At 39.6% G+C, this 16,446-nt stretch overlaps 1 protein-coding gene across 1 annotated transcript in view; it reads left to right on the top strand.

Annotated features, from left to right (window-relative positions):
• Window positions 1-16,446, top strand: part of CPSF3 (cleavage and polyadenylation specific factor 3) — a 54,504-nt gene that overhangs the window by 22,872 nt on the left and 15,186 nt on the right. Inside the window, exons 8-12 of the mRNA XM_084623131.1 lie at window positions 7,787-7,962; window positions 11,122-11,280; window positions 12,082-12,228; window positions 13,334-13,486; window positions 15,725-15,833. Coding sequence (XP_084479257.1) covers window positions 7,787-7,962; window positions 11,122-11,280; window positions 12,082-12,228; window positions 13,334-13,486; window positions 15,725-15,833 — 744 coding nt within the window. The remainder of the gene's footprint in view (window positions 1-7,786; window positions 7,963-11,121; window positions 11,281-12,081; window positions 12,229-13,333; window positions 13,487-15,724; window positions 15,834-16,446) is intronic.

The raw sequence follows: 16,446 nt of genomic DNA, 5'->3' as shown, positions 1-16,446 counted from the left end.
CCTAAATGCAAGTGGCTGGAGCTTAACTTCCTACTCGTCTAAGTCCCTTAAAAATGAAACAAGTCTCCTAAGTTACTTAGGCTTTCCTTCAGACTTTTAAAATTGGTAGATCTCATCCCATCCTATCCCTTGTTTGTATTCATAGACTAGAAGGGAGAGCCAACTTTTCCTGCTTTTTTTAACTCCCAATCAATTTCTCAACTTTGAATGAATTAATTCAAATTAAGAAAATATTATTTTTGTGCCTGCAGAAGCGACTACTGCTGTCAAAAACTGGTTTAGCACTTCAACAAATTCTGGTTCCAGGAGCTTAGCTAGTGACTTCCACCAATTCAGTGCTGTGACTTTCTTACAAACATCATCAGCAAACATGTTCTGCTTGAATGATTCACCTCCAGTTCTGAAATTTATTATGGGTGGCATGATTGATGGCTGATTATTAGATGCCCATGTCATAGCAGCAACATCTTATACCGTGGTACGCTGGGTTGAGAATATTTGCAAGAAAATGAGGAGTAAATGCTTGATCTATCTGCTTCTTTGCTGCCTGCAGTTTAATTTTGTGGTTGGTATTTCTTTCCTTATTGCCTCTTGAAGTTCTTTCCAAATTTCAACAGCGTCGGCAATATTTTAGCAATCATTCTACAATTTGTCCAAGGCTATGGAAATAGGTTTACATATATTCAGCATATTTTTCTTTAGTCCAATGGTGACTACTTGGCTGTTCCATCAATTCTGTCACAATATTCTTCACAAATTATCATCAGAGTAAGCCAGTTCATAATAAATAGCTCAAAACAGTCAACCACTGAATTCCATTGTACATCTTGGGGGACAATTAATTTGGCTCCTCCAGTTCTCCTCAGTGAAGCTGAAGCAAAGTGGTTGTTATGGAAGTATTTTCCAATTTCAATAGCATTCTCCTTTATTCCTGGAGTTGTACTTAAGTCTTTGGCTAAAAGATGAGTCAAATGAACGCTGCACCATATGTTATAAATTTCATGTTCCCTTCATTATCTTCTAGGTTTCTTCTCATCTTTGCTACATGTGCAGTGATAAAGCTACACATTTATTGACACTGGAATTTTTGTTCAGTTTGTTTTAGCTTTTACTGCTATTTCTTTGCATGTATTCTCCTGTATGGGCATTTCCTTTTGTATCAGTTGTTTCTGTAAGACAGACTTCTTTTATTCCGCTCCACCTTCTGTTGTCACACAAGCACATACTACTGGATCATTATATACATTGCTTCACCCATCAAGACTAAAAACAATGAATTTTTTCCCTAATGTTTTTTGCACATTATTCAGTTTCCCTCTCACACACTATATCCAGCAACCTTCCAGTGATGTCTGCTCTGCCAGATGAAGGGTAGCTTATCATAATGATTGAACCGTGCAACTGAAATATTTGTTCTGAACAAGATGAAAGGTTGAATTTGTTGAGTAAATTAACTGAGCAGTCTTTTCATCGATGGAGTCTTGTTGAAATCTGCTGGTTCTGATTACAAACTCATCCATCGTTTTGCTGGATGATGAGGAAAGTCTTTCTTTTGATACAGGTAATACTGTCTGAAGTATGTTCAGTTGTGGCACTGCTGGTGGTTGCAGCACATGACTCTGAAGTAGTGAACATTGCAGATGATGGATGTTCATAACCCCTTATGTCTAAGCTGCAGCCTGAAACAAAATGGTAAAAAAAAGTCTCTCTCACTGAGCTTTACTCAGTGTGTAGTGCTTTAAAGAAAATGAGATTAAGTGAAAGAGTCCTCCTACTGCAGCTGTTTGCACGCTATTTAAATGATATGATTTATTCTAAACCCCGTTTTATAGGGAATATAATTAATAAATTATAAGGATTATCTAAATCTGTTTAAACGCTTATATCTAGCAATATACCAAATAAATCGCTTATATCTAACAGTATACAAAACAGCTTGAAAAAAACTTTTTAAAATATTAACATTCATTAAATGCATAATGAAACTTCACTTTTAATCAGGAAATCTTCACCTAGGAGATTTGATGATATTAAGCAATAAAAAATCATTTCAGAAAACTGGCCGTAACTGTAAATATGTAACTAATAAGTGCACCCACAACAAAATAACATACCAATTAATATTTCGAACAGAAATATTTTGAAATTTGTCGGGGTATTCAACCAAAACACAAATGTATGATCATAATCTGTCATCAGCTGCTAACATAGTAAGACTTGATATACAATCCATAAGAATGGTGCAAAAATAAGTTTAATAACCAGTTGATCCAAATTATTCAGACGTGTCCATATCATCTTCAAAGTCATGGCCTTCTGAGGAGCATTTTTCATGTTTCATTCTGACAGCCAGGCCTTGCGTCTCCTCGTTACACTATTTCCATTTGGCACGTGGTCCTTTTTTACCTAGAGGTACAGGAATTTCTTGAAACTATCCCCAAATAGTCTTCTATAACCTGCAACCATGGCAAGTTTTTTTTTTCTCCAGTTCTCAGATGTTGAAACACTAGAGGCTACAGTCTGAAGAATACTACCCCTTCTTCTCAGAGACCTGCTTTGAAACCAGTGTTGCTCCTTTCTGGTTGCACTTTCTTCTCCTTCTCCCTTGTTACATAATTCTCCCACCCATTCCCAGAAAAACAAAAGCACTAACAACAATCCAAGACTTCTGGTCAGGTTACCCACATGCCTTTTGCACTGCACTGTTTTAGTTATTCAGAGAGTGAGGGGGAGGCAGTTCAGCCATTAACTGATTTCTGTTTGTATCTCTGTCTGTGTACACATGCAAGGAGACAGCAAGGCTATTTAGTTAAAGTGCCAAGAACCGTCCAGAAGTAAGGGCTGGTAATTACTGGGCAGATCAGTGATTTTGCATGAGTAGGAGAGTAAGTTTCCATGGAGACTGGAGTCATAAATATTCATAATTTGCAAACTGAGCCAGTCAGAGCTCACGTGGGGAGAAGCTATAAAATAGGAGTATGAGCTCACACAGTGGATGATTCGGGGAGGCATGGATCAACGTTCACATCGCATTTCCCGTCAGTACCTCGCCCAAGCCAGGGAAGCTAATGACCCAACCACTGGACCAAATTCAGTGATGAATCCTGGTCATGTGCCACCTGAGGCATATTGCGCATACGCTAAGACGAGTGGATAATCCTGCTGATATACGTGATGGTGTCTCTTGGAGTCAGAGGCTGGGTCCCAACACCTGTGATGACTGCAAATTTCTTGCACCCAGTAGCACAGCCCCTGAGTCCCCCACAGAATCAAGCCCTTAATATGGTACATCACCTATTGTGCCACTTTTATAAAGATTGACCTCAGAAGTTAGATTTCCCCCCCCCGATTCTTTCTTTACATAGATAAACAGCTTTTAACTCAAAAGATTTTGATAGAGCCTTGTGGATTAAGCATGTTTATTTTTTTATTTAAATGTTTTAAGAGATTATAAATTTAGGCCTTAATATATTTTGTATTAAATTCAGATTTAATTTTAAACAGGTTTATTTTTTAAAAGAAAAATATTCTTTTAATAACAAAATGAAAAATCCGATTTAAATTAAAAACACCTGTTTTTTTTAATTTTTTTAAAAAATGATTTTTATCCAAGTTCACATAAAATGAGTTTGTTTAACCCAACATTCCTTTACCTTCAGAAAAAAAGAAAAAAAATTGAGCTTGTGCCCTTTTTTTGCTGCTTTGTGATGTAAAAAGAATACCTGGAAGATTTTTGTCCCCCTCTGTAAAAAAAAAAAAAAAAAAACCAAACAAAAAACAACCTCCCTCCCGCCCAAAAAAAAAGTGCTTTTGGGTGGGGGTGGGATTTTGGAGAGCAGGTGGTTTAAATTTGATATTGGGGTCTTCTGTACTTGAGAAGACTGGCATTAAGAGAACAGTAAAATTATGAAATTACAAGTGACTTAAAACTAAGCAACTAAAAGGAAGTTGTTCATGTTGAAAAGATTCAGTGCCTCTTCCCTTCAGTTAAGGCTCAGTAATTCAGAAATACATCTGAGAAAACTGGAAAGACCAGACTGGACGTCTGATATCACTAAGATTTTTTTCTGCCTTTTTTAAACCTGTTCTACATATCATAAAGAAGCTTAAATAATTGTCAAAAACACAATTGTTATAAATCCTTTACAGTTCACCTTTAAAATGAAAATTAAAAGCAGTGGTAAACATAAACACTTATTTAATCAAACTGTAATCATTAAGTTAAGTATAAAGGAAAATACTGCAGGGCTCTTTCATTTCCTTTTGTGCCCTTACTTGCACTATGTGAATGATTTTTGACAACTTTTTTTTTCGCCTCTCATACAAACTTTTCTGAGGGTCCCCTCACAAAACCCTTCAAAGGCAAATACTTGTATTTAGGCATGCTGATTTCAAAACAAGAATGATCTTGAAATACTGACAGTTCTCTCCAGTTTCCATTTTAACTCAGCTCAGCATTTAAATCTGGTGCTTATTCTCAGAATAAGTTATTGATCTGCGTAAGTGCAGACTGGAAGTTCAGGCCTATGGGTGTACATTAGGTATGAGTTATATTTTTCTATATTCTACAATTCCATTATTTAAATATTTTGTTACAGTTGGTCACGGGTCCGGGGGGGGGGAGTTGTAACAAAGGATATTTAAAATATAAATTTTAAAAATCTCATGTAACCATTAATTTGTAGTTCTTTGTTCTCTATTTCCTATACATAGAATCATAGAATATCAGGGTTGGAAGGGACCTCAGGAGGTCATCTAGTCCAACCCCCTGCTCAAAAGCAGGACCAATCCCCAATTAAATCATCCCAGCCAGGGCTTTGTCAAGCCTGACCTTAAAAACTTCTAAGGAAGGAGATTCCACCACCTCCCTACGCAACGCATTCCAGTGTTTCACCACCCTCCTAGTGAAAAAGTTTTTCCTAATATCCAAGCTAAACCTCCCCCACTGCAACTTGAGACCATTACTCCTTGTCCTGTCCTCTTCTACCACTGAGAATAGTCTAGAACCATCCTCTCTGGAACCACCTCTCAGGTAGTTGAAAGCAGCTATCAAATCCCCCCTCATTCTTCTTCTCTTCTGCAGACTAAACAATCCCAGTTCCCTCAGCCTCTCCTCATAACTCGTGTGTTCCAGACCCCTAATCATTTTTGTTGCCCTTCGTTGGACTCTTTCCAATTTATCCACATCCTTCTTGTAGTGTGGGGCCCAAAACTGGACACAGTACTCCAGATGAGGCCTCACCAATGTCAAATAGAGGGGGACGATCATGTCCCTCGATCTGCTCGCTATGCCCCTACTTATACATCCCAAAATGCCATTGGCCTTCTTGGCAACAAGGGCACACTGCTGACTCATATCCAGCTTCTTGTCCACTGTCACCCCTAGGTCCTTTTCCGCAGAACTGCTGCCTAGCCATTCGGTCCCTAGTCTGTAGCTGTGCATTGGCTTCTTCCGTCCTAAGTGTAGGACCCTGCACTTATCCTTATTGAACCTCATCAGATTTCTTTTGGCCCAATCCTCCAATTTGTCCAGGTCCCTCTGTAACCTGACATGACATTAGTATGCCTCTTAAAAAAGAGAGAAAGAAAAAAAGAAAATACATCAACTAAAACTAGACACACAAGGGGGTGCCTAATTATGCAGAAAATGTTCTACACTACAATCAGTGCTTTTCTTGGAATCCTAACATTTAAAGTAGGGTTCCACTCTTAAAAGTGATTAAGTGACACCTATTACTCAACAGACCAGCTTCTTGTACGTCTTTGCGGGGGGTCGTGGCTGCTGCTATCAAGTAACCAAATGAGTGGGCGTTTATTGTCTTTTTGTTTTTTGGTAGGTTGGGTTTTTACTACTTCTGTTAGTCTTCCAGAAGAAACAGCTAAGAGATAGTGAGCTGAAATCTATTGTACATCTTGAATAGAACTGTTCAATGAGTTCCAATATTTATGCCTGTTCAAACCTATTGAAGGCAATAGTTATGTAACCTTTTTGTGGGCTAGAGCTCACTTCATTGCCCTTCTTCAGTGCCTTAAAAAAACTAAACTCCAATAGAAAAGCAGCTGGAGACCCAGAATTCAGTCTCTAAGGAGCTTCAGGAAGGATTGCCCAGGATCAACCTCCCAACATTCAAGTCCCCAAAAGAACAAAAGGGATTAACATAATTAAGTACCAACTTTATAAATCTTAATTTAAAGAAACATAATTAATTATAAATAACTTAATATTTACTACACAGCATTACTATTATAGAATTCACATACATTTATCTTCACAGTTATACATAAACATAAAGAAAACAAATTAAATCTAAACAGGTCAATCCCCACAGAAACACAGTGAGAAGGAACTCAGAGTTCCCAAAAGCTTAGGTTGAGTTCACGTGAGTCTCAGAGGCTTTGATCACCAAATCTATAGTCTGCTGAGTCCAAAGCAACATCTTCCCTCCACTTGCTTATAGGAATTTCACTTGGAATCCAGGCAGACTCTTCCTCTTCTGAAATCACTTTTAGCCAGTCAGCTAACTCATTAACCAGTCACGCAGTTAAGTGTATAGATTTAAAAAAAAAAAAAGAAAAAACTGTTATACAAAATGTAAAACTAAGAATAGCAAAGTATAAATTACTCTTTCCCCACATTTAAAGAAAAGTTGATGACTCAGACTAGTTGAGACAATTTAACTAAAACAGTTTGGTTAAAATCAAACAACATTCAAAGTATACAATTAAAATAAATTAATTTTTCCTCCCAATTTTCCCTTTCTATAATTAACCCTGCCCATGGTTCCCTGTTGGGGAACAATATCACTCACTAACCTGCTGCAAAATGCTTCAGAGTTAGGGAAAACAGGCTGTTTTCTGCTCCTGGGCTCAGCTTCTCCTAACCCACACAGTTCACGTGGCCTTTTGCAAAGCAGCAGCCCTGACGGCTTGCCCTCATCAAGTCTAACCCCAGCAACAGGGAACATATTGGAGCATACCCAGAAACTACCACACCCAATTCCAGAAACTTCTGGATGTGGAGTGCAACTCTGCCTAGCAATAGTGACCCACACACAACTCACTCCTATCCACTCCTCCCCCCCCCCATCCCTTCCCTCCCCCCCATATATCTCTTAAAGAGAGATCTCCCTCTTAGGCTCTTGGATTAGAGTTGCACAGGTGAAACTGAGGGCAGAATTGTGGCTCAGGGAAAGTGGATGACATTTTAATGGCCTGTGGCATACAGGAGGTCAGGCTAGATGGTCTAATGTCCCTTCTGACCTTAAACTCTATGCATCTGTGAATTTGGCTTGCAGAACTTTTAATGTCTCACTAACAAGACTCTACAGATTTTGTTGCTAGCTGTAAGTTTTTTATAATTAACATTTAACATAGATACGTCAGCCTGTTGATTAGCAGTAATGCACTAAAACTCATTTCTCTGTAAACAGAGTTGTTATAAAAGTGAATTGAGTGCTCTGTGATTCTGCATGCATATTTACAGGCGATGATTGAAAATTGGTGGTTATATGGAGTCTGACTGGTCTTCTACTGAGAAAAACTGAGATTTGACTTTTTTGTCTAGTGATTTGTTTTATCTTTACTCTTTTTCAGGTTCCTCCCTTCCCCCTCCCCCCCCATATCCAAGGTCAAAAGAGGCATGTCGACATTTTTTATTACTTTGATTTCCTGTCTCTAATGGCAGTGAAAATGTTTTTAAACCTGGCTTTATAAAACAATGTTGATTCTGAAAAATGCATGTTTGGAAGCTGCTAATATATTTATGCCTTGTAAAATGTTCCTCTAGATGAATACTGGCAGAATCACCCTGAACTCCATGACATCCCAATATACTATGCTTCCTCTTTGGCAAAGAAATGCATGGCCGTGTATCAGACATATGTTAATGCTATGAATGACAAAATCCGCAAGCAAATCAACATCAACAATCCATTTGTTTTCAAACACATTAGTAATCTGAAGGTGAGTGTAAATAAAGGGTGTTTCATGACAGAAGTAAGATGTATCAAATACTTTGCATTTACATGAGGTTTAACTAGTGTGTAAGTGTACTATCCTAGAAATTTAAGCCATTGATTGATTTAGAGGTTTATAACTGAATCTTTCAGTATAAATCTGCTCTCCTAGTAATGATATCTTTTTTATTTTAAACTCCATTCTGTAATGCTGAGTGGGTTATGCACATCCAATCTATGCTGCTTAATTTCCACAGAAATCCCAAGTATAGCTTCCCTATAGGGTTTTCTGGCTAACCGCTTGAGTGCATACCCACTGCCTAACATTACATTTTACTGTGATCTCTTTCATTTTATAGTTTGGACAGAAGGATATTTGTGTATTTCTGCCTCCTATTTTACTCCTGAGGACATTCTGCACCAAAAAAATAAAAATTCTGCTCATAATATTTTAAAATTCTGCAAAATTTTGCAAATTTTATTTGTCAAATAAATGTGGAGGCTTCAGCATGGCGTTGGAGCACAGAGCTGCACAGAGGTGGTAGATCACTGTGCAGCTTCCCCCCAGGACACAGACTCAGTGGTGAGGCTGCACCCAACCCTTACACAGTGCAAGGACTGGGCCTGCCCCAGAAACGCCCCAGGGCCCTGCCCCTCCATGCCAGGTGCGCCTGGTGTGGGCAGGCAGGCTCAGCAAGGCAGGATCCAAGTGTGGAGGGGGTTAGTGTGGGGGGATCCAGGTGTAGGTTGAGAGGGTTATGGGTGGGGCAATCTGGGTGCAGGCAGCTCAGTTGGGGATCCAGGTGTGTGGGGGGGAATCTGGATGCACAGGGGCTTGTTCTGGGGTTTTGGGTGCAACAGTAATGGGACTCTGCAGGGGGGTCCAAGTGAAGGTAGTTGGGGCTCAGCAGGAGGGGGGATAGAGTTCACTAGAGAGGTCTGTCTGTGCGGGGCTCAGTGGTGGGGTCCAGATGCTGGGGGAGTGGGGCTCAGTATGGTGGGGATCCAGATGCGTGTGGCTAGTCGGGGTGGTCCAGGTGAAGGTGGAGTGTGGCTTGTCAGGAGGATCTGGGTATGAAGGGGTGTGACTGGGGTCCCAGTGGGAGCCAGCTCAGGTCAGTCAGTTAGGGTGAACTGCAAAGAATGGGGCAGACAGTCCCCCAAAAGCTGGTGGATATTCCAAGACTCAGATTTACCAAGCCAGCATAAAACAGCTTCTTTATTACCTTATTGGTAGCCCAGAAGCCAACAACACAGTTCCCTGGAAGTAACCCAGCCTCAGGCCTCCATCCAGGTACCCAAGTCAAATATGATGAAGATTTCTAAAGTCTTATTTCATCATATAAAATAAAAGGTTCTACCAATCCCAAAGGATCAGATACATTACTTTCCAGGTTAATGAATATTTCAGGTTTTACCCAAATACACACTACAGCCATTTTTTATTAACTAAATTAAAATTTATTAAAAAACAAGAGAGAGAGAGAGAGAATGGTTAAAAGATCAATATACATACAGACATAGTTCAATTCTTGAGGTTCAGATTCATAGCAGAGATTGTGAGCTTTGTATTTGCAAAGAGTTCTTTTAGAATTCAGTTCATAGGTTATAGTCCAATGTTCAATATCATATCCAGGGTGTACCAGCTTAACTGGGATCTCATCCTGCGGCTCAAACTTCCCCTGATGAAGCTTAAGCAGATCTGAGATAAAAAGGATCAGGACCCAAGGATCTTTTATACAATTTCAGGTCGTCTTTGACATGTTGGAGTCCCTCGGGGAACAATAGGCCCTTATTTCCTGAGCATCCTTGTTAATTATTCACACAGACTAACATAAGGCAATTTATCAATTAGGCAGTCTATCACCTGTATTTAGCTATACAAATTAACATAAGACAATTGCCTGTCTTAAGACAAATGCCTCCACTATTCACCAATGATTTCCTATACATTTAAAAGAGAGATGAATACAGAGATATCCCATGTTTACAGTTAATTTAAATGCTAGGATATTCTTCTGAGCTCTGAATTATCAGAATACAGCATAAACAGGGACTGTTGATTACATTGTTGACCATTACCCATATATATGTAAATACACAAAAACACAAACATTATTTCCCCACGTCTTTAAGCATTGAATTTGAGTCATTTATTTTGCATGATGTTTAACCCTTTCTGGCCATGCGTCACAGTGGGTCTGGATGCACGGGGGTTGGGTGGATGGGGGAGCAGCTCCCTGTACAGTGATCCCTCCCCTGGCAGCTGAGGAGCAATGGGTTCAGGAAGCACAGGGTGGGGGAGGGGGCTGAGTTTGCAGAGCTTCCTACAGCCAGGGGAGAAATGTGGGGGTGGGTCTGATACAGCCCCAGATGCTGTACAGAGGAGGAAGTCCCACCCTCCCGAGCCCAGCCAGGACTAGAGCTGAGCGTGGTGCAGGGTAGGAGCCACCAGCCGGGTCTTCCCTAGTCCTGTCCTTTGCCCCACAGTAGTTTACCTCTCTGACGGCTGCCCTGGGCACCTGAAACATATTGCTGGGGAGGGTTGCATGAGTGCTCTTGTGGCTTCCTTTTCCTTCCCCATCAGAAAGTCATTTTTCTGCGGGGAAGCAAAGAAATCTGCGGGGGACATGAATTCCCCCAGGACTACTATTTGGGTGCTGGGACCACTGCTATACTTGTCTGACTTTAGAACAGGTACTTTAACTGAAAGTTTATGGAGGATTTAAGTTTAGTTTCTGGAACAAACACAAAATCATACTCTTGTCTAATATAAGGCTTTCTTTGGAGCATATCATAAATAAATAAATAAATAAATAAATAAGGCGGTGCTGACCATACTTCTGTAATTTAAAGTAGTCCAATATTTAAATTAGTTATTTCATACAGTTATAGCAGTAGTTATACTGAGACTATCTCATCTATCCACCTGATATGCTTAGGTTTGGTGGGGTGGGGAGCGTTCCCTAATTCTTTCTTCTTCCAGAGATCCACAAAATGTCCTTCGTGGGCAAAAGCGGGAGAAACGCTGCCAAAGAGTTTACTTCCATGAGGATGAAGTGTGATCTTCCTGCATAGGTCCACTTTTGCGGACTAGGGGATGCAGTCAGGCTCTACGTATTTTAACCAACTGTACAAACTGATGTTCTTGCTTTTTGTTTTATAGAGTATGGATCACTTTGATGACATTGGCCCCAGTGTTGTTATGGCTTCCCCAGGTATGATGCAGAGTGGCTTATCCAGAGAATTGTTTGAGAGCTGGTGTACTGATAAGAGAAATGGAGTAATAATAGCAGGGTACTGTGTTGAAGGAACACTTGCCAAGGTGAGTTATTACCATTTGACTGCCATATTTAGTTTACATGTTACGTTAAAAGGAGCAATCTCTGGTTGGATGATTTATTTGAAGTTGTTAAACAATAAGGTTGTTGTCATGTATGGATGACTGAATACAACCAAAGCCAATTGTACCGTGCAAAAACAAATGAAATGTCCAGTAAAATTGCAGATGACAATTTGCAGTAACAGTCTATTCTTAAATGAAAAAATCTTTCTATATACTATTAAAAAATTAGCAGGTAGCTTGTCCCAAGAAAGTGTGATTAACATACTTCTCTTCTCCCCCTCACTCCTCCCACGTGGTCTTTCAATTTTTTTGCCCTTATCCTGATCTCACTGGAATCAATGACTGAACTCCCACTTACATCAGAGATCAGACTGAGATATGTAGCACTTTCACTTGCTTTGAAGTTGGGAAGTTGCAGATAGTAGAACACTATCTAAATTTCTGCAATCAAGAAAGGACCGCAGAATCCAATTCTGCAATCAGAGATAGATACACACACCTTTATATTGATTTCAGTGAGAGTTATGGTCATATGTATTAGGGCCGAGTTAAGTCCTAAGTGTTCGGTGCAAGGGACAGGATGCAAGTATGTGTTTAATTTTTTTATGACTGATCCCAGGTGTTTGTAATTTTTATAATGTATATTTGTTCAAATATTTATCACTTAAACCAACTGCAGATAGTTATTTTTCTGGTTCTGAAAAGTGAAAAACTGGATATATTGCAGAAGATTTTTCAAATACCTTGTTTATTGAAAGACGTACTTTTCTTCTGTGACAGCACATAATGTCTGAACCTGAAGAGATCACAACTATGTCAGGGCAGAAGCTCCCACTGAAGATGTCTGTAGACTACATTTCTTTCTCTGCTCACACGGATTACCAACAAACCAGCGAGTTTATCAGGGCACTGAAACCTCCACATGTGGTTAGTATGCATGTTAATTATTTCTTAGGAATATAGGTTGTGTCATTGGTTTATCCAATCCAGTATAGTGCCACTGGCAGTGCCCAGTCCTTGCTGCTTCAAAGATAGGCAGAATAATCCTCACCATGCTACACCAGCAAAATTTAAATACCTGGTTGATTTGCAGCACTGCTGTGGATGTGTTGTGGTGACTTCCCTATGATGAGATTACTCTGTACCCTGTTGCGGCAGTAAAGTTCTATGTATGTGGGTACTTATAAGATATACTACAGAACAAATACAATGTGGCATATGGTTACTGTTTCCAAGTGAATCATGGGATAGGTGGGTTTCCAGGTATTTTGGAAGAATAAGGAGGAGGTTATTTAATAAAAATTATTTGCAGTGGAGTTTGTTCCAAGTGACCAGGGCAATGCGGAAGGAGGTGTAGAGATGCCAATGAAGACAAGGGGAGCAGTCGAGGAGAAGCTTGAGCAGGAGGAGATGAGAGCAGAGACAGAGTTATAGGTTGCTTTGAAAGTGAGAAGTAGAATGTGGAACCTAAAATAGGAAGAAAAGGAATATCTGTGCCAGCAGCTCCTTTCGAGAAAGGGAGAAGCAGAGGAAAAGGAAGCTGACCTTGGCAGAGATATTTATAAACTTATTAATGTTCATGAAGTTTTAAGTTTAAATACATGAGCAGTTCACAAATATATATGCATACATGTCAGTTGCATGCAAATGTATAAAAACATATGGCTAACTGTGACTTTTTTAGTTAAACTTAAGAACTTTATAAATTCCTTTTTCATAACAAAATACTAGCAGTTAGTCCATGTATTAAAATAAGTGAAAATCTATGTAGATTTTTGTACCTACACTCCTCATGGTATCTGAGCACTTTTATAATGCAAACTATAATGGATAGATTACACAGGCAAGTGTGGAACTGACCACAGTGTAGTACAGTTGACGTTGCCTATATTGGTGGCCCAAGACAATTATATATATTTTAAACATGATGCACAGGAAAGCAGCAACTGTCTTGGGTGATTTATTTAATAAAGTGCACCTCTGTTTTGAGGACATACCCTGTGTTAAGTGTGAAACTGTCTCTTTCTTGTAGATTTTAGTGCATGGTGAGCAGAATGAAATGGCCAGATTGAAAGCAGCATTAATACGAGAATATGAGGATAACGATGAAGTTCACATCGAAGTGCACAATCCTAGGAATACTGAGGCTGTGACATTAAACTTCAGAGGAGAAAAACTTGCCAAGGTGTATCATTCATGTTTTCTTAACCATAGTACAGCATTTTCCTCTTTGATGAGGGTTATGTTTTTCCTTCAAGAATATGCCTGCTTTTAATCAATTTCAGATTGTGCTTCTGGACAACTTCAGTATACTATGAGAGGGACATAGTGTAAACACTATTTTTTTTCAGTCTGCCAAGGTCTGTGCTGATACAGACAAGTCTGCCAATGCTTTCAGTCTCTTGATCTCGTTCTATATAGAACTTGTTCCAGGACAGCAGCCCTAGATAATTTCTTAACAAAGAAATAGTACACTAATCTCTGTAGTGTCAGGTCACTGACGTTTATGGAATGATGTAACAGATTTCATTTGCAATTTAGGAAACCATTAGTAAGTCCCACACACCTCAAAAAGACTGTGTGTGTGTAATATAAAAATGGGATTATCCAGCAGATACTTTTTCTGCTTTTTGGAACATGATAGTGAAACTACAAAGGGAATCCAAAGATAATATATTTTACCTAAAGATCTTTCTTTAAAAACAAAGATTTAAATTTGGATATAGTAGGTATTCTTGACAGTTAATGAGTCTCCAGTGTTCTAGACTCTCTCTTGCAGAATGAAGGGAGTTATGACAAAGACAACTTGATTTGATGCAATGTTAAATCTTGCAATAAAAGCTGTGAATGTTGGACTAGCTGAGAGCAACTGTGCACAAGTGACCTTACAGTGGTACATATAGAAAAATGTATTCATCAATCGGCATTTTTCATTTATTCCCCCCAAAAAATCTGTTCTAGACACTGTTCTGATAGTTTGTCCGAAATTGTCATATAATCAACTTTCTCTCTGCTGAATATAGCCTTTAATTTTTTTTAAATGTTACATCAAGATTTAAAGAATGAGTTTTTGAAAAATGAGTAAATGATATTCATTAAGCATCTGATACTACTCCCAACAAAATCAATGACAAAAATCACATAGACTTCCATGGGGCAGGATCAAGCCCTAATTGACCTCTTCCAGCCTGGTTGACCAAGTATTTGTAGACTCAGAGGTGGGTGGAGTATATAGCGTATACTCAATATGTATACTTACATTCTTTGTATGCATGCTCATCTGGAAATAATCCCCATAGCGTATGTCTACTTAAAGATTATCTGTATCGTTCTAGGTATATTATTATTTTTTGGTAGTGGGTATTTATACAGAACCTCTGCACTCACACAGCACTTTAGAGATGTTTTTTTTTGAAAGGCGAGATCCTTGTCTTTGAAGAGCTTGCAATCTAAATTAGGAAAATATAGAAAGAAAATGAAGGTAATGACATATAATGTACCTTAGTTTGTACAGAGAATCTATAATAGTGAAGGTAATCTCTGGACTTCTGTATCTATGAATTCCAAGCATCCCTTTCTAGCAGGTGCAGTCCTAAAACTTGCATCATAATATACATTGTGCAGTTCTTGAAGGACATAATAGTTACCTGCAAGGGTTATGCTAAAAGTAAGAAGCTTGTTTTGTAAGAATTCAGAAGTGGAAAAGTATATATGGCTGCTGTTTAAGATGTAATTGGTGTTGAATTGTAATAAAAATACCATAGTCAGATCCTGAGAAATCTGATCCACAGGCTTCCTTGTTGTTCTGCCGGTTAGTGACACCAAACACCATAAACGGAGGAGATGAAAAATGTGTTGATAGTACTTATGATGTCACTTGCTTTGGCTGAGAAACTAGAAAGTTTGTAGCTCTGATTCTGTATGGGATCAAGAAAAGGAGTACTTGTGGCACCTTAGAGACTAACCAATTTATTTGAGCATAAGCTTTCGTGAGCTACAGCTCACTTCATCGGATGCATACTGTGGAAACTGCAGAAGACATTATATACACAGAGACAATAAAACAATACCTCCTCCCATCCCACTCTCCTGCTGGTAATAGCGTATCTAAAGTGATCACTCTCCTTACAATGTGTATGATAATCAAGTTGGGCCATTTCCAGCACAAATCCAGGTTTTCTCACCCTCTGCCCCCCCCCCCCCCCAAGCTCACTCTCCTGCTGGTAATAGCCCATTACCATATAACATATACCATATACCAATAGCCTATTACTAGCAGAAGAGTGAGTTGGGGGGGGGTGGCGGAGGGTGAGAAAACCTGGATTTGTGCTGGAAATGGCCATTTCAAATCTGCAGAGTTAACCTCCATCCTCCACAGCTTCAGCTTTCCCTGTAACAATTTTGATTTTTCTCTTTTCAACAGGTGATGGGGTTTTTAGCAGATAAGAAGCCAGAGCAAGGACAGCGCGTTTCAGGGATCCTGGTTAAAAGAAACTTTAACTATCACATCCTTTCTCCATGTGACCTGTCAAGTAAGTCAAGATGACATACTGTCATGTGCTCAGTAACTATTCTGAGTTTCCTGGTTTAAAGGCAAAAGATATAGAGGACCTTATATTTGATGCATTATGTTTCTACAATTTCTGTATGATCAGTACTTGGCTGACATAGATTTTTAAAGTTTTATTTAGGCTTAATGTGGGGAAAAGTTGCTTGATACGGGTTAATTACAGCAGTACAGGAATGTTTGTAATATGAAGTACCTGTCAGAGACAATTCAAACTGATAGAGAAGGCTTATGCGTAAAGAACACACATTTGCAAGCTTTCTGCCACCCTGCTGCAATGGCAGATGGTAACCTTAAGCCAGGGGTGGCCAACCTGAGCCTGAGAAGGAGCCAGAATTTACCAATATACATTGCCAAGGAGCCACAGTAATACGTCAGCAGCCCCTCATCAGCTCGCCCCCACCCCGCTCCCAGCGCCTCCCACCCACCGGCAGACCTGCCAATCAGGCCTCTCCCTCCCTCCCCACACATCGCGATCAGCTGTTTCGTGGCGTGCAGGAGGCTCTGGGGGGAAAGGGGGAGGAGCAAGGGCACTGCAGGCTCAGAGGAGGGAGCAGGGAGGGGTGAGTGGGGGCAGG

The sequence above is a fragment of the Lepidochelys olivacea genome, assembly GCF_965140295.1.
Source record: "Lepidochelys olivacea isolate rLepOli2 genome assembly, chromosome: 3".
In the NCBI taxonomy this organism is placed as follows: Eukaryota; Metazoa; Chordata; order Testudines; family Cheloniidae; genus Lepidochelys; species Lepidochelys olivacea.
This window is presented reverse-complemented; position numbering and strand designations above follow the sequence as displayed.